The sequence below is a fragment of the Bubalus bubalis genome, chromosome 4 (assembly GCF_019923935.1).
Source record: "Bubalus bubalis isolate 160015118507 breed Murrah chromosome 4, NDDB_SH_1, whole genome shotgun sequence".
NCBI lineage: Eukaryota > Metazoa > Chordata > Mammalia > Artiodactyla > Bovidae > Bubalus > Bubalus bubalis.
Window position 1 is genome coordinate 18,946,969 of NC_059160.1, and position 22,031 is coordinate 18,968,999.

The 22,031-nt window shown below is 38.4% G+C and overlaps 1 protein-coding gene across 10 annotated transcripts in view; it reads left to right on the forward strand.

The window, feature by feature from the left end:
• The first annotated feature begins 13,660 nt into the window (after nt 1–13,660).
• The window catches only part of KLRG1 (killer cell lectin like receptor G1), a 28,214-nt gene continuing 19,843 nt past the window's right edge, over nt 13,661–22,031 (forward strand). For 2 of the 10 annotated variants that reach the window (XM_025283177.3, XM_045165285.1), the window contains exons 1-3: nt 14,349–14,548; nt 17,538–17,642; nt 19,644–19,804. In XM_025283177.3, the coding sequence (XP_025138962.3) occupies nt 14,461–14,548; nt 17,538–17,642; nt 19,644–19,804 (354 nt within the window). In that variant the 5' untranslated portion in view covers nt 14,349–14,460. Of the gene's footprint in view, nt 14,549–17,156; nt 17,313–17,537; nt 17,643–19,643; nt 19,805–22,031 lie in introns of all 10 variants that reach the window. The other 8 variants (XM_045165286.1, XM_025283182.3, XM_025283175.3 and 5 more) reach the window with 8 other exon arrangements.

The window sequence follows — 22,031 nt, forward strand, 5'->3', positions numbered from 1 at the left end:
AATGTATAAATCATGAAATTCACAACTGTTAAGTATATAATTCAGTGAATCTTGATAAGTGCATCACAACTATCAGTTCAGTTCAGTTGCTCAGTTGTGTCTGACTCTTTGAGACCCCATGAATTGCAGCACGCCAGGCCTCCCTGTCTGTCACCAACTCCTTGAGTTCACTCAAACTCACGTCCATCGAGTCAGTGATGCCATCCAGCCATCTCATCCTCTGTCGTCCCCTTCTCCTCCTGCCCTCAATCCCTCCCAGCATCAGAGTCTTTTCCAATGAGTCAACTCTTCACATGAGGTGGCCAAAGTATTGGAGTTTCAGCTTTAGCATCAGTCCTTCCAAAGAACACCCAGGACTGGTCTCCTTTAGAATGGACTGGTTGGATCTCCTTGCAGGCCAAGGGACTCTCAAGAGTCTTCTCCAACACCACAGTCCAAAAGCATCAATTCTTCGGCGCTCAGCTTTCTTCACAGTCAAACTCTCATATCCATACATGACTACTAGAAAAACTATAACACCCTCTAATCCAGATTTAGAAAAATTTCGCCACCCAAGATAATTTCTTCATGCCCCTTTCCCGTCATTTCTCCTAGCCCTAGAGGCTCTGAAATTTTTATCATAGATTAATTTTGTCTAATCCAGAATTTCATATAAAATTGAATTATATATTGGGTTGGCCAAAAGGTTCATTTGTTTTTTTCTGTAAGATGGCTCTAGTAGCACTTCAGTTCAGTTGCTCAGTCGTGTCCGACTCTTTGTGACCCCATGAATTGCACCATGCCAGGCCTCTCTGTCCATCACCAACTCCCGGAGTTCACCCAAACTCATATGCATCGAGTTGGTGATGCCATCCAGCCAACTCATCCTCTCGTCCTCTTCTCCTCTTGCCCCCAATCTCTCCCAGCATCAGGGTCTTTTCCAATGAGTCAGCTCTTCACATGAGGTGGCCAAAGTATTGGAGTTTCAGCCTGAGCATCAGTCCTTCCAGTGAACACCCAGGACTAGTCTCCTTTAGGATGGACTGGCTGGATCTGCTTGCAGTCCAACAGACTTGCAAGAGTCTTCTCCAGCACCACAGTTGAAAAGCATCAATTCCAACTCTCACATCCATACATGACCACTGGAAAAACCATAGCCTTGACTAGACAGACCCATGTTCGCAAAGTAATATCTCTGCTTTTTAATATGCTATCTAGGTCATAACTCCGAGAAAGCAATGGTACCCCACTCCAGCACTCTTGCCTGGAAAATCCCATGGACAGAGGAGACTGGTGGGCTGCAGTCCATGGGGTCACTAGGAGTCGGACATGACTGAGCAACTTCACTTTCACTCTTTACTTTCATGCACTGGAGAAGGAAATGGCAACACACTCCAGTGTTCTTGCCTGGAGCATCCCAGGGATGGGGGAGCCTGGTGGGCTGCTGTCTCTGGGGTCGCACAGGGTCGGACACGACTGAAGCGACTTAGCAGCAGCAGCAGCAGCAGCAGGTCATAACTTTCCTTCCAGGGAGTGAGCGTCTTTTAATTTCATGGCTGCAATATCTGCAGTGATTTTGGAGCCCCCCAAAATAAAGTCTGACGCTGTTTCCACCATTTCCCCATCTATTTCCCATGCAGTGATGGGACCAGATGCCATGATCTTCGTTTTCTGAATGTTGAACTTTAAGCCAACTTTTTCATGCTCCTCTTTAACTTTCATCAAGAGGCTTTTTAGTTCCTCTTCATTTTTTGCCATAAGGGTGGTGTCATCTGCATATCTGAGGTAATTGATGTTTCTCCCGGCAATCTTGATTCCAGCTTGTGCTTCCTCCAGCCCAGCGTTTCTTATGATGTACTCTGCATAGAAGTTAAATAAACAGGGTGACAATATACAGCCTTGACGAACTCCTTTTCCTATTTGGAACCAGTCTGTTGTTCCATGTCCAGTTCTAACTGTTGCTTCCTGACCTGCATATAGGTTTATCAAGAGGCAGATCAGGTGGTCTGGTATTCCCATCTCTTTCAGAATTTTCCAGTTTATTGTGATCCACACAGTCAAAGGCTTTGGCATAGTCAATAAAGCAGAAATAGATGTTTTTCTAGAACTCTCTTGCTTTTTCGATCCAGCAGATATTGGCAATTTGATCTCTGGTTTCTCTGCCTTTTCTAAAACCAGCTTGAACATCTGGAAGTTCACAGTTCACTTATTGCTGAAGCCTGGCTTGGAGAATTTTGAGCATTACTTTACTAGCATGTGAGATGAGTGCACTTGTGTGGTAGTTTGAGCATTCTTTGGCATTGCCTTTCTTTGGGATTGGAATGAAAACTGACCTTTTCCAGTCCTGTGGCCACTGCTGAGTTTTCCAAATTTGCTGGCATATTGAGTGCAGCACTTGCACAGCATCATCTTTTAGGATTTGAAATAACTGGAATTCCATCACCTGCACTAGTTTTGTTCATAGTGATGCTTCCTAAGGCCCACTTGACTTCACATTCCAGGATGTCTGGCTCTAGGTGAGTGATCACACCATCATGGTTATCTGGGTCATGAAGATATTTTTTGTACAGTTCTTCTGTGTATTCTTGCCACCTCTTCTTAATATCTTCTGCTTCTATTAGGTCCCTACCATTTCTGTCCTTTATTGAGCCCATCTTTGTATGAAATGTTCCCTTGGTATCTCTAATTTTCTTGAAGAGATCTTTGATCTTTCCCATTCTATTGTTTCCCTCTATTTCTTTGCATTGATCACTGGTGGAGGCTTTCTTATCTCTCCTTGCTATTCTTTGGAACTCTGCATTCAAATGGGTAATTCTTTCTTTTTCTCCTTTGGCTTTAGTTTCTCTTCTTTTCTCAGCTATTTGTAAGGCCTTGTCAGAAAACCACTTTGCCTTTTTGCCTTTCTTTTTCTTGGGGATGATATTGATCAGTGCCTCCTGTACAATATCATGAACCTCCCTGTCTATCAGATGTCTTCCTTTGAATCTGTCCCTTCCACTGTATAATCATAAGGGATTTGATTTAGGTCATACCTGAATGATCTAGTGGTTTTCCCTACTTTCTTCAATTTAAGCCAATTTTAAATTAATTTTTTTTTTTGTATAATTGAGTCAAGGTCAGTTTTTTTCCCATGTTGATATATAGGTCTTCCAGTAACATTTGTTGACTTTTCTTTCTCCTTAAGTTGCTTTGTACATTTGTTGAAAATCAGTTGACTGTATAAATGTGGTTCTATTGCTAGACTTAATTCTGTTCCATTGATCTCCTTGTTTATTATTATGCCAACAATACACTGTCTTGATTCTAATTTTATAAGTCTTGAAGTAAGTTAGTGTAAATCTTCCTTTTATTTCAAGATACAGAAATATAATAGAATTTTATATCACCAAACTACTATTTAATAGAAAAATCTGTAATCACTTTTAAAAATCCAGATGTATATCAGAATTATCTTGGAATTTTTTGAAAAATACAAATGCCCAGGTATTATAGCTTTTTTCCTTCAAAACTCCAGATATGTTTCTAATGAGCAGCCATGTTTAAAAACAACAGGACTATATGATGATCTTTATTTTTATCTAGCTTGTTTAGCTTTTTCTATTTCATATTCAGTAATCCCATTTTAGTTTATGTTTTCCAGTTTCTCCATCTATTTTTTTTTTGATGTTCTTTCTCAAGACCTTATGAAGCATAGTAGAAAAGCTTTTGTATACATATATATAAATAGTATGTATAAGATATATTTTAGAAAACTTATGAATTTTTGCCTAACTAAAAAATTTATGATATTTTGATTCCACTTACTTGATGTAGTATGAATAGAATGGTAGATGTCTAATTAAAAAAATATGCAAGAAGCAACAAAGGTTTACTGTATAGTACAGAGAACTATAGTCAATCTCTTGTAATAAGCTGTAGTGGAAAGTAATCTTAAAAATAATATATGTGTATATGTTTAATTGAATCACCTTGCTCTGCACCTGAAGCATTATAAGTCAACTATACTTCAATAAAATATATATATTAAGAAAAAAATGTTTATCAGTCAATAATCTTATCAAAGAACCAAATTTTGGTTTTGTTAATTTTTCTATTGATCGGTTTTTAAAATTTCTATTGCTTGGTTTCTATTGCTGCTTGATTTCAGATTTTAAAATTCTGACCTTTCTTCTGCTTACTTTGGTTTTAATTTGCCCTTCTTTTTCTATTTTCTTAAACTTGATTATTTATTTAAAGTCTTTCTGCTTCTGTATTAACTTATAGCTTTAGAATTCCCTCTAAACCTCTGTTTTAGCTGTGTTCTACAAATTTTCCTATTGTGTTTTTATAATAATTAATATTTTCAAAATTTGACCTATGTATTATTTAGAAATGTATGCATTTTTTTTTTTAGATGTACAAAAAGTCACCTTAATTACTCTGTGCTGTGGATAGTTGCTCAGTTGTGTCTGGCTCTTTTTGACTCCATGGACTGTAGCCCTCTGTCCATGGGGATTCTCCAGGCAAGAATACTGGAGTGGATAGCCATTCCCTTCTCCAGGGGATCTTCCCAACTCAGGGACTGAACCCAGGTCTCCCACATTGCAGGCAGATCCTTTGTTGTCTGAGCCATTAGGGAAGCCCAAGAATACTGGGGTGCCTATTCCTTCTCCAGGGGACCTTCCTGACCCAGGAATTGAACTGGGGTCTTTTGCATTACAGGCGGATTTTTTTTTAACCAGCTGAACTATCCAGGAAGCCCATGATTGGCATATATCATTGTGTAAATTTAAGGTGTGCAACCTGATGATTTGATACATATATATGTTGTGAAATGATTACCACAGTAAAGTTAATTTCTAAATCAGTCAGCTCACATACTTACCTTTATTTTTTTTATGACAGGAATAACATTTAAGATTTACTCTCAGCAAATTTGGAGTATACAATACAGTGTTGTTAGGTATAGTCACTATATTGTACTTTAAATCTCTAGAATTTATTCATCTTGTAACTGGAAGCTTGTACCTTTTGACCAACATCTCTCCATTTCTCCTTCCCTGGTCCCTGACAGCCACTGTTCTACTTTCTTTTTCTATGAGTTCGGGGTCTATCCATGTTGTCACAAGTAGCAGAATTTCCTTCTCTTCTGTTTTATGGCTGAATGATATAAAGATCTTCTTGACCCAGATAACCATGATGGTGTGATCACTCACCTAGAGCCAGACATCCTGGAATGTGAAGTCAAGTGGGCCTTAGGAAGCATCACTATGAACAAAGCTAGTGGAGGTGATGGAATTCCAGTTGAGTTATTTCAAATCCTAAAAGATGATGCTGTGAAAGTGCTGCACTCAATATGCCAGCAAATTTGGAAAACTCAGCAGTGGCCACAGGACTGGAAAAGGTCAGTTTTCATCCCAATCCCAAGGAAAGGCAATGCCAAAGAATGCTCAAACTACCACACAAGTGCACTCATCTCACATGCTAGCGAAGTAATGCTCAAAATTCTCCAAGCCAGGCTTCAGCAATACGTGAATCGTGAACTTCCAGATGTTCAAGCTGGTTTTAGAAAAGGCAGAGGAACCAGAGATCAAATTGCCAATATCTGCTGGATCATGGAAAAAGCAAGAGAGTTCTAGAAAAACATCTATTTCTGCTTTATTGACTATGCCAAAGCCTTTGACTGTGTGGATCATGATAAACTGTGGAAAATTCTGAAAGAGATGGGAATACGAGATCACCTCACCTGCCTGTTAAGAAACCTGTATGCAGATCAGGAAGCAACAGTTAGAACAGTTAGAACAGACTGGTTCCAAATAGGAAAAGGAGTACGTCAAGGCTGTATATTGTCACCCTGTTTATTTAACTTCTATGCAGAGTACATCATGAGAAACGCTGGGCTGGAGGAAGCACAAACTGGAATCAAGATTGCCGGGAGAAATATCAATAACCTCAGATATGCAGATGACACCACCCTTATGGCAGAAAGGGAAGAAGAACTAAAGAGCATCTTGATGAACGTGAAAGAGGAGCATGAAAAAGTTGGCTTAAATTCAACATTCAGAAAAGTAAGATCATGGCATCCAGTCCCATCACTTCATGGCAAATAGATGGGGAAACAGTGGAAACAGTGGCTGACTTTATTTTTCTAGGCTCCAAAATCACTGCAGATGGTGATTGCAGCCATGAAATTAGAAGACACTTACTCCTTGGAAGGAAAGTTGTGACCAACCTAGACAGCATATTAAAAAACAGACATTACTTTGCCAACAAAGATCCATCTAGTCAAGGCTATGGTTTTTCCAGTGGTCATGTATGAATGTGAGAGTTGGACTATAAAGAAAGCTGAGTGCCAAAGAATTGATGCTTTTGAACTGTGGTGTTGGAGAAGACTTTTGGAGTCCCTTGGACTGCAAGGAGATCCAACCAGTTCATCCTAAAGGAGCTCAGTCCTGGGTGTTCATTGGAAGGACTGATGTCGAAGCTGAAACTCCAATACTTTGGCCACCTGATGCGAAGAGCTGACTTAGTTGAAAAGACCCTGGTGCTGGGAAAGATTGAAGGCAGGAGGAGAAGGGGATGACAGAGGATGAGATGGTTGAATAGCATTACACTCAATGGACATGAGTTTGGGTAAACTCTGGGAGTTGGTGATGGACAGGGAGGCCTGGCGTGCTACAGTTCATGGGGTCACAAAGAGTTGGACAGGACTGAGGGACTAAACTGAACTGAACTGAACATACATGCATACATACATATATGTATATATAAATGTGAGACAGATATGTATGTCTTACATTTTCTTTAACCATTCATTAATTGATGGACACATGTTATTGCCATGTCTTAACTATTACAAATGATGCTGCAGTGAACATGGAGGCACAGTATCTCTTTGAGAATGTGACTTTATTTCCCTTGGATATGTCCCCAGAAATGGAATTTCTGGATCATATGGTATTTTTATTTTTAATTTTTTGAGGAACCTCCATACTGTTTTTTGTAGTGGTTGAACCAATAGTGTTATTCTGTTACCTTACTAAAAATATCATTCTGTTGTCTTTCTCTTTTTTGGTTTCTGATGAAAATTCAGCTACCATTCATGTCATTGTTATCCTTTGTTAATGTGTTATTTTAGTCTGACTGCTTGCAACCTTTTCTCTTTATCCTTGATTTTCAGCAGTTTTATCACATTATTCTTTATGTGTGATATTCCTTTTATCCTCATTGGGATTCATTTTCTCATAGCTGTTAAGTTTTGCACTATATTTGGGGATTATTTGACCATTAATTCTTCAAATTCTTGTGCTTCTCTATTATATTTCTCCTGTATTTCTAGAACCTTATAAATATAGCACTTACGTTACACTACTTAACGTTATCCTACAGGTCACTAAAACTCTGGGAACTCAAGAGAAGTTCATTTCTTCCCCTTTCTTCATATTAGATAATTCCTAGCAATAGACCTTCACATTCACTGACTTTTTCTTTTGTTCTCTCAAATTTGCTGTTAATCTCATTTTTAAAAAAATGTTAAAGTAAAAATTTATGGATTTTTTTTTCTGTTTTAGAATATTCACTTGGTTCTATTTTATAGTTTCTACTTCTCTGCTGAAATTCTTCAAAGTTTCAAAGATAGTAGAAAGCATTCCTTTATACCCTTCACCCCATTCCCCCAATGTCAACATCTTAAATAATCATGGTACATTTGTCAAAGCCAAGAAATAAACATTGCTACATTATTATTAACTAACTCCAGGTTTTCTTTGAATCTCACCAGTTTTCCATTATTATTTTTTTTCCTACTCCAGGATGTAACCCATTTACATTTAGTTTTTTACATTTGCATTTAGTTTTCCTTATTTTGTAGTTTTCTCTGGTGTTTTATGTGTTATGACCTTGATGAATTTGAAGAGTAGTGATTAGATATTCAGAATACTTCTCTTCATGGGAAATAGATGGGGAAACAGTGGAAACAGTGTCAGACTTTATTTTTTTGGGCTCCAAAATCACTGCAGATGGTGACTGCAGCCATGAAATTAAAAGACGCTTACTCCTTGGAAGGAAAGTTATGACCAACCTAGATAGCATATTGAAAAGCAGAGACATTACTTTGCCAACAAAGGTCCATCTAGTCAAGGCTATGGTTTTTCCAGTGGTCATGTATGGATGTGAGAGTTGGACTGTGAAGAAAGCTGAGCAGTGAAGAATTGATGCTTTTGAACTGTGGTGTTGGAGAAGACTCTTGAGAGTCCCTTGGATTGTAAGGAGATCCAACCAGTCCATTCTAAAGGAGACCAGTCCTGGGTGTTCTTTGGGAGGACTGATGCTAAAGCTGAAACTCCAATACTTGGGCCACCTTATGCGAAGAGCTGACTCATTGGAAAAGACCCTGATGCTGGGAGGGATTGGGGGCAGGAGGAGAAGGGGACGACAGAGGATGAGATGGCTGGATGGCATCACCGACTCGATGGACATGAGTTTGAGTAAACTCAAGGAGTTGGTGATGGACAGGGAGACCAGGTGTGCTGCGATTCATGGGGTTGCAAAGAGTTGGACATGACTGAGCGACTGAACTGAACTGAACTAAACTGAGAATACTTCTCAGACTGTAGTTATTTGATTATTTTTCATGTTTGTCTGATGTTAAGGGTTTTGGTGAAATATACTTTAGTGATTAGGTGTCTTTCTCATTGCATCATATTCAGGTGCATGATATTAACAAGACATCACTAATGGTTCACACTTTTAACCCTGTTCATGGGTTTCAGTTGTATTGCCAGGTTTCTCTTACATAAAATTACTGTATTTCACATCCATACTTTATTATTCAGAAGTGAGTCGCTAAGTCTTGCCAATGCTCAAGGGGAGAAGGAATAAATTGCACATGATGAGGCAGGAATATCTCCATATATTGTTTGGAATCTCTGTAAGGAAAAATTTTAACTTCTCCCCCATTTATGTATTTATTCAGTTATTTATTTAAATCAGTACAGATTTAGAGGAGTGACATCAGCATGATGGCAGAGAAGGAGAGTCCAACCTCTGTCCTTCCCACAAAGAACAACAATTAGACAGGTATCTACTAACAAAAATTGCTCTGGGTGACCTCAGGAGTTCACTTAAGAAGCATTAGCAACACAATAGAGCCAAAAACTTGAGAATAACCATGAAAAAAAAAATGGTAGGAAGAACAGTTTCATTTTGCGGGCATCATTCCTTCTTCATGTATATGAAGAAAGTCAACTTCATGTTTATTAATCATCTAATTTCTGACAAAGGAATCAAGTCTGTACAATGGAGAAAGGATAGTCTCTTAAATAAATTATATTGGGAAAACTGGATTGTTTTTGTTGTTAGCTGCTAAGTCATGTCTGACTCTTTACAACCCCATGGACTATAACCTACCAGGCTTCTCTGTCCATGGTATTTCTACATGCAAAGGAATGAAATTGCCCACCCCTCCCCACACCTTTTTTTTTAACACCATGCACAAAAATGATTCAAAATGGATTAAAAAATTAAAAGTAAGATCTGAAACCATGAAACCCCTAGTAGGAAACATAGGGGGAAACCTCCTTGACCTTGGTCTTGGCAATGAGTTTTTTGGAATATACACCAAAAGCACAGGCAACTAAGCCAAAATAAATATGTAGGACTACAGCAAATCTACCTGGAGAGGGAAATGGCAACCCACTCCAGTACTCTTGCCTGGAAAATTCCATGGATGGGTGAGCCTGGGAGGCTACAGTCCATGGGGTCGCAAAGAGTCGGACATGACTGAGTGACTTCACTTTCTTTCTTTCTATAGTTCCTTTTGGAGGAGGAAATGGTAACCCACTCCAGTGTTCTTGCCTGGAGAATCCCATGGACAGAGGGGCCTGGTGGGGCTGTGGTCTATGGGGTTGCAGAGTTGGACACAACTAAGCAACTAACACACACACACACACACAACAAATCAAACTGTTTCTGCAGAGCAAAGGAAAAATCAAAATGAATGGAAGTGTAAATTTGTATAATCACTATGAGAAAGAACATTGAGGCCCCTCAAAAAATGAAAAATAGAGCCACCATATGATGCAGCAATCCCACTTCTGGGTATGTATCCAAGAAAAAGTCACTATTTCAAAGAGATACCCGCACTATTATGTTCTTTGCAGCATTACTCAAAATGACTATGATATGGAAACAGCCTTTGTGTCTGGTGATAGTTGAATGAATAAAGAAAATGTGAGATGTATGTATAAAAAGGAAAATTATTCAAGTTTTAGAAAGAAGGGAATTCTGCCATTCTGCCACAACATAGATAAACCCAGAGGATATTATCTAAGTGAAACTGTCTGCAGAAAGACCAATCTCACATGATCTCACTATTTGAAACAACAAAAAAGGTTGAACTCATAGTAACACAGGGTAGAAAGGTTACCAGGGATTGGTGGGTGGAGGAAAATGGGAAATATTGATCAAGGGTATAAACTTTCAGTTATAAGATGAGTAAGTTCTTGAGACCTAATGTATATCATAGTGATGACCGTTTACTTGAAATTTTCTAAGAGAGCAGATTTCAAGTGTTACTACCACTACATATAACACACACACACACACACACACACACACACAAACACGGTAACTATTGGAGGTGATGGATATTTTTATTAATTTTATTGTAATTATTTCACAATGAATACTTATATCAACACTTTCACATTGTATATCTTAAATGTATACAATCTTTATTTGTTGAGAATAAATAAAAATAAGTTGCTGTGGATTCATAAATTGTTTTTTTTTAATTCCTGGGTTATAATCTAATACATCCAATACTTACAATATAATCCAATTAATTTTGTTGCTCTTAATTGTTTCATTTTGGATTTCAGGAGCTTTTCCAGCACTAAAAGACTGAAAGATGCTCCAGGTTCATCTTGTGTATTTTCCATCCTGGCCCTAGAATTAGTCATTTCCCCAAGGAGCCCTGGTTCTTATGTTGCCTTCCTTTTTTTTTTTTTAAAAAAAAAATCTTAACCATTTTAAAGTTTGTTGGTTCAGTAGTGTTAAGTATTGTTATGGACTGAATATTTGTGTCGCCTCCCACCCCCAAGTTCATATGCTGAAGGCTTAACCTCCAGTGTGGCTCTATTGGAGAAGGGCCTGTAAGGAAGTAATAATTAAGGTTAATGACTTCATAACGGTGGGGTCCTAATCTGAGCAGCTTAGTGTCCTTATCAGAAGAGACAGTGCAGAGCTCCCTAGCTCTCTCTCTTTTGTATACCTGCACAGAGCAAAGGCCATGTGAGACCACAGTGAGAAGGTAGCTGCTGCAACCCAAGGTGGGTGGTCTCACCAGACTCCAGTTCTTCAGGCCTGTTAATTGTGGATTTCCAGTGTCCGTAACAGTGAGAAAATAAATTTCGATTGTTTAAGTCTATGGCATTTTGCCATGACAGCCTAGGCAGACTAATACAAGTATATTCACATTGTTATGTAGCCAATCTCCAGAAGTTTTTCATGTTGCAAAACTGAAACTCTTAAGCCATTAAACAACAACCCATTTCTCCCCCTCCCCATTTCCTGGCCACCACCAATCTATTTTCTGTTTGTATGAATTTGAATGTTTTGGATACTTCATACAAGTGGAAAGAATCACAAAGTGTTTGTCTTTTTGCAATCAGTGTATTTCCTTTCTGCCTGCAATGCAGGAGAGGCAGGAGATGTGGGTTCCATCTCTGGGTCAGGAAGATCCTCCCGAGAAGGAAATGGCAACACACTTTTCTTGCCTGGAAAATTCCATGGACAGAGGAGCCTGGGAGGCTATAGTCCCTGAGGTTGCAAAGAGTTGGACAAGAGTGAAGCAGAAACTAAACTAAGGCCTTCAAGGTTTATCCATGTTATGGGATGTGACAGGATTTTCTTCATTTTAAAGACTGAATATTATTTCACTGTATGTGTTTGTTGGGGCCCAGGGTAGACTACCCCCAAATGTGCCTCAGTGGCACATTGATTATTCTCAATTAAAGTTACTTAAGAAATGGCCTATTCAGAGTGACTCTGTGGCCTTCCTCTCTGTCTCCCTGAAAGCAGGAAGTAAGCCTCTTCTGTGAAAGGAGTGCTTCCCACCTCTGGAGGTATTGATAGAAGTCCACCCTTATCACCAAAGACAGAATTTGGGGCCAAGAAGCTTGTTATTTCTTTTATTTATTACCCCAGTGCCCAACTCTGTCTATATTCTTCACTGATTGGTCACTCAAAACCCAAGTTTCTTTGCCTTGTCAGCTCCTCACAAATTTATTGTTTCTTTGTCTGCGAAGTATAAAAGCTGCCTGCTTTGGTCACCTCTTAGGTCCCATTTCTATGAATCCTCCATGTTCATGAATTAAAATGTTTTTCTTTCTCCTGTTAATCTGTCGTGTCAATTTTATTATTAGTCCAGCCACAAGTACTCTAGAGGGGTGTGTGGGGGGGATTTCCTCCTCCCCAACATATATATAGACCACATTTTGTTTATGTTGTCTTCCTTTTAAGGGCATCAACATTCATTCTCAAAGGCAGCTCAATTACTGGTGGGTCTTTTTGTCCGGTTGTGCTTTGTTTCTTTGTTTGCTCTGGTCAGCACTGCACCACCACTCTTGCACGACCACAGAGGTTCATGTCAGCAGGGACCACAGAGTCTTGTTCTGTCTGTGCATCTGGCTCTCGGCCAGGGACTTAGAGGGTGAGCTCCCATGATGGCTTTTGGACACCTTTCTCTGTGCCACTTTCTCATGTCAGTCACCCTGATCTGCAAATTCCAGGTATGTGAAAGACTGAAGGCAGGAGGAGAAGGGACGACAGAGGATGAGATGGTTGGATGGCATCACTGACTCAATGGACACTGAGTTTGAGCAAACTCCAGGAGATGGTGAAGGACCAGGAAGCCTGGCGTGCTACAGTCCATGGGGTCGCAAAGAATCAAACACGACTGAGTGACTGAACAACAAGCAGCTCAAGACTTGGATCTCTGCCTCCTCAGCTTCATGAGACTCCTGCTCTATTTTAGGATTCATTTTCCTGTTTTGGGCCAGAAAGTGGTCCTAGGCAGAATACCAGAGTGACCTTAGCGCTTACCTTTGTGCGTTGTGTTCTCTCAAGGGTCACAGTGCTGCCTGATCCGTCCCTGAAAACAGCTGCCTCATGTATTTTGTCATGTAGAGTGTTTTGGCTGAAGGCCAAGTCCAGTATCACTCTGTCACGGCTGGAAATAGAATTTTATTAGTTTTTAATTACTATGCTCTCCCTGTTTCTCTTTCCTCTCTTCTGTCTTTATACATTCTGACTTGGTGACCTTATCTATTCCTGGAATTTAAGTTCCCTTTTATTTTCTTTAACTTTTTATTTCAATTTAACCTATTTGAAATAAATTATCGACACCAGTCAATCCTAAAGGAAATCAACACTGAATATTCATCGGAAGGACTGATGCCGAAGCTGAAGCTCCAATACTTTGGCCACCTGATGCAAAGAGCTGACTCTTTGGAAAAGACCCTGATTTGGGGAAAGATTGAAGGCAGGAGGAGAAGAGGGTGACAGAGGATGAGATTGTTGAATGGCATCACTGACTCAGTGGACATGAGTTTAAGCAAACTCTGTGAGATAGTGAAGGACAGGGAAGGCTGGCGTGCTGCAGTCCTTGGGGTCGCAAAGAGTTGAACACGACTGAGCAACTGAACAATAGCAACTGACACCTTACTATGTATTTACTTAATTTATTCCTCTTTGTGGTTGTCTCAGCATATAAAAATAAGAGAACAAGGAGAGAAAATTAAATGAAATTTCTTGCCTGTGAAGGGTAAAGATTAAATCATAATTGGGAGAACGTTTTGGGGAACACAGAGGTATAACACACTCACAGAACATATATCTGGGCAAGAGCCCATTTCTCCCATGATTCCAGCCACATGCAAACCAACCTCCCATTTCTCTATCTTATACCACTACCCAAAGCTCCAAGGAACAATGAGATCAGTCCCATTTGGCATGCATCTGTTTTCCTTTTATTTGTTTATTTATTTATTTTTTCATCTGTTTTCTTAAAAGGAAACAAGCAAATATAAAATCTGACATAAATTCATAGCTAGGAACCACTCTCATATTTTTATTCCAGTTTCCATAATTGAATTACTGAATTTAAGGGCAACATTTCCTTGGTCAATAGAATTAGGTGAGATAGGGAGTCAATTTTATTTGTACTTAATGAGCATCTAGAGAGTATGGTGAGGTTAAATAAATAAAACATCAAAAAATCAGAGTTTAGAATACTAATTTCTATAGGCAGCCCCAGAGTTTGAACCATTTCCTGAAAAATTACTTCTGCTTTTGTCATGCTGGCCCATTTTTTTTTTTTTTTTTTTATAAAACCTTCAAGTTTCCTGCTAGCAGTTTAGAGATTGGGCTGTTTCCTCACTTACCCCTGTCTCTTCACGCTTGTATAATTTTATTCTCTCAACTGAATGTGAAAGATATTAGATGAAGATGACTGACAATGTTACTTATTCCATAATAAAGTCTTCTGCTGCACGCCAAGCTCTGAAGGACGACCGATGGCAGCAAGAAGGTGAGTTAACCAATCAAGTGTGGAAAACTGTCCATAGTCACCGTAGGCTAGGTGAATAAATGAGATGGAGAATACATTTGGAGTAGAGGATGCAGAAAAATAGAGGGTCATTTGGAGAAATGCCTTTGGTTCATTTTGAAGTCCAGAGTTGGAATATGAAAATTTTGTATGTGGTTGAGGATCTGATCTTAGGTTTCAGGTAAATTGTTTTCTAACCCTTCACTTCTATCATCTTATCTATGAAACACAAGCTGGGGCAATTTTGTTTGTCTTTATTGCTCCTGAACTAAAGCAAGAAATTTGTTGGGAGAACTTTATCTCTTTGTGAATGTTTGGGGCAACTGTGGACCAGCTGTGCAAATTCTAGGCATCTCTGTTTTTCTGGCTATGAAATTAAGAGAAGGACACCAATAATTTTGCCACAGGGTTATATTAAGATTTTGTCAGAAAAGAAGTTAATTCATATAACTAGGTCTTCCCCACACCCCCGGTGTTGCACCAGAAAGTTATAGTGTAGAAAGAAGGTATTAAGAGCGTTACAGAAACTAGACCCTGTGACTCTGGGAATTTGAAGATGAAACATACCATTTTTACATGAAACCCCGAGAAAACACTTCCTGAGACAGGCAGATAACTGTGTAAGTGCCAAAATTAATATTTGATTTTATATCTTGGGGAGCAAACTCCCATGAAGTGCATTCTTTAGTGTAGCTCCATAAGGTTTCTCTCTTTTTTGCCTCATAGTCTTACTATTACAAGTTTTAGTATTGTCCCTTGAAATCACTGCTATAATTTGCTAAATCATTCCACTATACTTAGACATTTAGATTTATTTCTATTACTGTAAATTACAGAGCATTTAATGTTTTATTTGTACTTATTTTTCCTTGTTTGGGGTTATATCTGTGCTAATTTCTAAGGAATAGAAATGTTAAATAAGAAAGAATGTGCATTTTAAAGTTTGTGTATATGATCACACAATTCGTGATAAGTTGAAACTTGACTATAATTTTAATTTCTAGGCAAGTGGTTTTTTGTTTGTATCCAGTGGACACTGCACATTCTTATTTATTACCAGTATGTTTATTCCTACACCAGCTTTCTGGGGTGTTCTGCTTGGTAATGGGAAAATAGGTCAGGAGCATTAAAACAATATTAAAAATCTCTTTACAAAAGTATTGGTGGTGGTTTAGTTACTAAGACATGTCTGACTCTTGCGACCCCACAGACTGTAGCCCGCCAGGCTCCTCTGTCCATAGGATTCTCTAGGCAAGAATACTGGAGTGGGTTGCCATTTCCTTCTCCAGGAGAAATTAAAAAATCATTACATGCTCATTACAGGAATTAGAGAAACTATGAGAGCAGATATAATAAAATAAAATCACTAATAATTTTACAACATGGTGATCATCACTATTACTATTTTGACATATTTTTGCTTTTTTATACAGACTTTACTACAAGTACTTCACTAAGAGTCTTTTAATATAAAGTACATTAAAAATATTAAATTTCAGTTAATTTTTTTTAACTGAATTGTGGTTGCACATATACAATTTATGCAATTATGTTTTGATACTTTTTTTACACTTAGTGTAATATCTAAAATCAACATTTATTTCATTAAATATTGTTCTATAGTGCAAATGTATTTTTTGTATCACTAAAAAATCAAATGCTTTTGGATTTATCAGTCCAAATAGTTAAAATACACAACTCTCTCATTTTAAGCTATTTTCACTATGAATTTCTTTAAGAAGTTCAAAATACATCCTAGATACCTACATCTACAGTATCATTTGCCTAAAATTTAAATTTGAAAGTAAGGCCCAAATAAGCAGAATTATTTTCTCAACTTACAAATTAAAGGTTATCAAATAAAGGAGTTAAAACTAGAACTTAAATGCCTTACTTTATAAATTTTTGCCTTTCACACTATCAGTCCTACACAATCAGACTATGGGATCACTACCATTTTAAAATAAAAAATTGGTGTGAAAAATCTGTTATTTTCCAAATGAAAAAAATACCATTCGTAGGTATACATTGTATACAACAGAGTTAATATGAAGTAATGTCCTATCCTTAAACAAATTATCAACCTAAACTGATCACTCTTCCAATTATGACAGGTTCCGAAGCACTTGTGAGGTGTCAGTTATTTTATTTTCATTTGTTTTATTTATATCAATTTTGAATAAATAATACATCATATGGTTCAAAATTTAAAAAGTATAGAAGAAAATAAAAAGTCTTCCTCCTATCTCTGTCCCCATTGACCTGTTTCCCCTCCCCAAGGCAAGCAACCTTATCAGATGCATGTGTCTATTTTCAGAAATGCCTATTAACATACACTGTTTCACAAACAGACTGTTTTGTTAACTGTTTCCCTTTATATTCCTTGAAAAATCACTCCATATATATAAAAAAAGCTTGTCTTTGTTTTTTTGTTAGAAATTGCATATTGACTTTATGGCTACGTCAGAATGTATTTGACTCATCTTTTATTGATAGACAGTTAGGTTGAATTTAGTCTTTTTCTCCTACAAATATTGTTGCTGAGTGGCCTTAAAAATATGACATTTTATACATGTGTGAATGTCTGCAGGAAAAATTTCTTGAAGACAAATTGCTGAGTCAAAAGGTAAATTAATGCCTTTGTGATTTTGGGACACAGTCAAACTGCCATCCAAAGAAGTTGTTCAAGTTTATATTCTCACCACTAAAGCATGAGACTGTGCAAGCCACAATTTCAAGACAAAACGTATGTTTCACTGGATAAGTACAATATATTCCTTGATAAAGTTAATGGTGGCCACCCTCAACTTCAGAGCATGGCCCTGACAGATCCAGGAAAGGAAACTTTAAGGCCTGGATTGCAGTTCCAACCAGGCCAAATTGCTTCCAGATCCCAGCTATCCTTCCCTGACCTTTTCTCCTTCAACTTTTATTCTGACTCAGGATATTTTTTTGGATTCTATTCTTGCAGCTTCTTCCTCGAGATCCCCTCGCTCTTACCATGTGGCGATAGCTTTGGGGCTTCTGTCCACCATTCTAGCAAGTATGCTGCTATTGCAGTGGATTCTGTACCGGGGTAAGTGCTAACTTAAACCAAAATTTGTGTATAGAAGCAATATAACATAACAGAAAACTTGAAAAATAGTCCCAGCAAAATAAACCAACATACCCAAGAGTATCTCCCAGGCATAGTCTTCTAGTTTTTGAGTACATGCATTTGTGTTAAGTATTTATTCTTTTAACAGGATTTCAGTTAAGTCCTCTAAAATCCCCCTCACCTCACTTTTTTTTTTTTTTCAATAAGGCTGGATATAGTTCTGATCACAATATGCTTATAATTTCGTGTATTGCTTTTTGGTTTGATATTGTGTCATAAACATTTTCCTACCTACTACCATATTTAGCATGAAAATCAAATTATAATTTTCATATTGTTTAACTTTTCATATGAGATATACTGTAATTTAATTAAGCATATTCTAATTTTTCCCATTTAGTGAGCTTTCCCATTTTCTAAAATGAACTTTTCTAGATTTAGTTCTACATCCTTACATATGATGATCCAGAGAGCCTTCGGTTTTTGTTTCACAATCCAGAGTTCTAACTTAGGTTTTTGTTATGTGAGCATGATTGTTAGTGACAGGCTATTGCTATTGTTGTTTTGTGGCTAAGTTGTGTTTGACTCTTTCTGAGACCCTGTGGGCTGTAGCCTGCCAGGTTCCTTTGTCTATGGGATTTCCCAGGCAAGAATACTAGAGTGGATAATCAATTCCTTCTCCAGGGGATCTTCCAAATCCAGGGATCGAACCCAGGTCTCTTGCATTTCAGGTAGATTCTTTACTGAGCCACTAGGGAAGCCCCAAGTGACTGGTTGGACAGACTTTATTAATTGGGGTACTAAGGGTTCAGTCTTAGGACCTCTACGTCAGATACAAGTTCAACTTTTGACAGAAGGAGACTCCTAGGCAAGTCAGGAATTTTTCCTTCGGGCTGGACACCATCACAGGTGTATGGAAAAAGCACAAATTATAAGGTGTCGACTTCATAGCTTGATCTCCAGAACCCTATGCTGTTCCCATGCCAGGCCTTCCTACAGAAAGCTTGTCTAAAGGTTGACTACTTTCTCCACTTTTTAACTTCAAATCTGGAATAGATATAAAATCTGCTCTTCAATTATGTATCCACACGTATGCTCACTTGATATAATGGTTCACACTTGCCTATTGTGAGACTGTGTTTATGGTGGGTTTATACAAATATGTCTTGTGGAAATAGAAAATCAATAGAATTTTGGAATTTTCATTGAAATTACCTCGAAAGCGTTTTCAGTTTCCTTTCATTTTCACAGATCTATAGCACAACCATTTTAAAGGAATGAGAGTGTCTGTATATAAAAGAGCTCAGTGAGGAGAATGGCATGACTTTTTGCTTTAGCAGCTGATATCCTTCTCTGTCAGAAAATCTATTTTTTTTTTAATATCTAGAATTAATTCTTTTTGATGAAGTATGTCTTTTATCCAATTTCCAGTGAATTTTTAATGCATTTGTGATTAAAAAAAAAACAAAACCCAAACAGCCTTTCATTCTAGATAAGTTTGTTCTTTCTCATTTCTGTCCTTTTCTTTTGCACTGTTATGGAGTGTCAGACTGAGGTTGCATATTCTGAAAGATTCTACGTGAGTGAAGCAATGTGCATTATGCAGTTACACAATGTATGCTCTGAGCCTATATAAATAGTACAGCAATATATTCATGCAGATACACTGTTATATTACCTGTTTTGTATATGTCACACGTGCATACTAATGTCTAGCACAAACAAGGGACTCTCTTCCCAGTCCTCAGCCAGCTTGTATCCATTTCCTTCCCTGCCCCTTCACATCCTTGCTTAATAGAATGTTCAGTAGTAGTAATAGACTTGGACATTGTCAGATATTTAATTTGAGACTGTGCGTTGTTGTACATTTCTCTAAACCTTAATCTGAAAGGTAGAGAGCAGGAAAGACAGTTTATCCCCCATTTCATTGCCAAGATCAAGTGATCCATAAAGATGTGACCCAAACCTCTTCTTTTCTAGGTTCCAAGTGTGCCGGCTGTCCTCACTGCCCAGACCTCTGGATGGGGTATGGTGACCACTGTTATTACTTTTCAGTGGAAAAAAAGAGCTGGAATTCTAGCCTCGAATTCTGCTTAGCCAAAGACGCGCATCTCCTTATGTTTAAAGACAGCAAGGAAATGGTAAGTGCAAACATTTAGTAAATGTAGGAGGTTTTGTTGGAGAATGCCGTTCAAATGTAACGTGTATCCTCTTTTGAGGAGCAAAAGGAATGTTCTTTCCTTTTCCTCCCCCAACAACCCTCATTTATATACCTAGATGCTCCAATTGGTATGTATGCATGTGTGTGTGTGTGTGCGTTGGAGGTGGCAGGATGGTGAGTATAACGGGGAAGAATTAGACCATAAATACAGGGCTTCTGTTGTGGCTCAGCGGGTAAAGAATCCGCCTGCAATGCCAGAGACCTGGGTTCGATCCCTGGGTTGGGAAGATCCCCTGGATAAGGGAAAGGCTAATTACATGGGGTCTTAAAGATTCAGACACGACTGAGCGACTTTCACTTTCACTTCACTTTCCCAAATCTAATAAAAGAAAACATTAGATCCAGACACATATGAGTCTAACAGTAAAGAGGCACTTTACTCCCTTTACAAGTTTCACCAGCTCTCTCTCACCAGTAAGAGCTGGGGGAACTTGGGATGGAGGGAAAGAGAGGTAGCCTGGGGATTTAGTGCCTTCTTCATAATATTTTGCCTCCATTCATTTGGATTCAATAAGGTCTAGACTAAGAATCAGTTGGGGTTGTGCTGAGGGCATGAGGAAGAAGCAGTTTCAGAAACTTGAGAAAGAAGGAAGGAAAGTGTGTGTGTGTGTGTGTGTGTGTGTGTGACTTTACACTCCTTGCAGAGTTGAACTGCTGGGCTCCACTTCCTACTGGCATCTCAGATCCCTCCTGTCCACCTAACTGTCAGGAAGTAAGTTCTTTATGAATCCTGGAGCATCTCAAAGTAACACAAGGAGTTGACATCCTGAGGTTACCTGGTATGAAAATCAATCAAATTCTAACCTGTCAACTTAAATAGCATATGCAAAGAAAATAAGGAATCCTCCTTAGGTTTTTGTGCTAATTTCATGCTGAGTTTTGTGTTTTGATATTGTTTTACATCTTCCTTTTGGGGTAGATTCACAGAGAAGAGTTTATTAAGAATTCAACTATATTAAACATCCCTTGGGGGTAATTCTGAGAAGCAATGAATTACTCTGAAGCAGTTGGAGAGAACATACGGTCTATAAAGTCTGTAACTTCCTATTTTAAGAGGAGACTAAAGCATCTGGATTCGTGTTATCTGTCAAAAGAATACTCATTCTTTTGAAATTCTGCATAAACTCTAACTTCAAATCAGTGCACTTCTGTGATTTACTTTTCCTTTATCCTTCCATAAACTAGGTGACAGAATGCACTGGGGTGTATTCTTTAGACCTACTGAATCAGGGTTTTATGGCACCTAGTAATAATAACTTTGCTTTCTGGACCTTTTTGCAGCAACTCCTATTCTCATTCTGATACAACTCCATCTGAGTTCTTAGGCTGAGTGAAATCAATAGCAGAAGTGAGCAGACAGCTTGAAATACTGTTGAGGAAACACTGATAAACAGAGTAGTGAATCATAATACAAGACAGTGCCCAGGAGAATTGCAGAGGCAGCTACCATAATTGCAGTGTGATAATGACGGCTGCAACCCAGGATAGCTGGGAGGTGGGCGTGGTTCTGTTTCTCTGAGGTCCCCTGGAGGAATGGATGAGTGTTAAAGGATTTCATCTTTCCATTCTTTCTCTACTTATTATAAATCCTGATCTACCGTTGAGTAAGCTGAACAGAGTTAGACTGGCTGCATTTCCAAAACTGGTTTATTTCCTTTTAAGGACCCTTGATTCAAATCAGTCCTGGAAAGGATATTCTATGCTCTTAGTAGAATATCCCTGAGAGATTGCATAGCAACTAGAGATAAGTCTTATATCTGATTTTCCTGTGGAATTTTGCTTGGTTCTCTGGCCTGATTCTTTTTCTTTCCCTCAGCTTTTGTAAGATCCTGTAAAACCAACTTGACTTTTATCTAGTCTGTTGATTTTGTTGTACCAGTGTTGTTATTCTTTTATTCTCATGGCAATATTTATATACTAATTTAAGATAAATGCTTGCTTTTCCTAGTATTGCACATGACAAGTTGCTTCAGTTGTGTCCTACTTTTTGTGACCGTAGGGACTGTAGCCCGCCAGGCTCCATTACCCATGGAATTCTTTGGGCAAGAATACTGCAGTGGGTTGCCATGGCCCTCCTCCAAGGGATCTTCCCAACCCAGGGTCTCTTGGATTGGCAGGCAGATTCTTTACCGCTAGCACTACTTAGG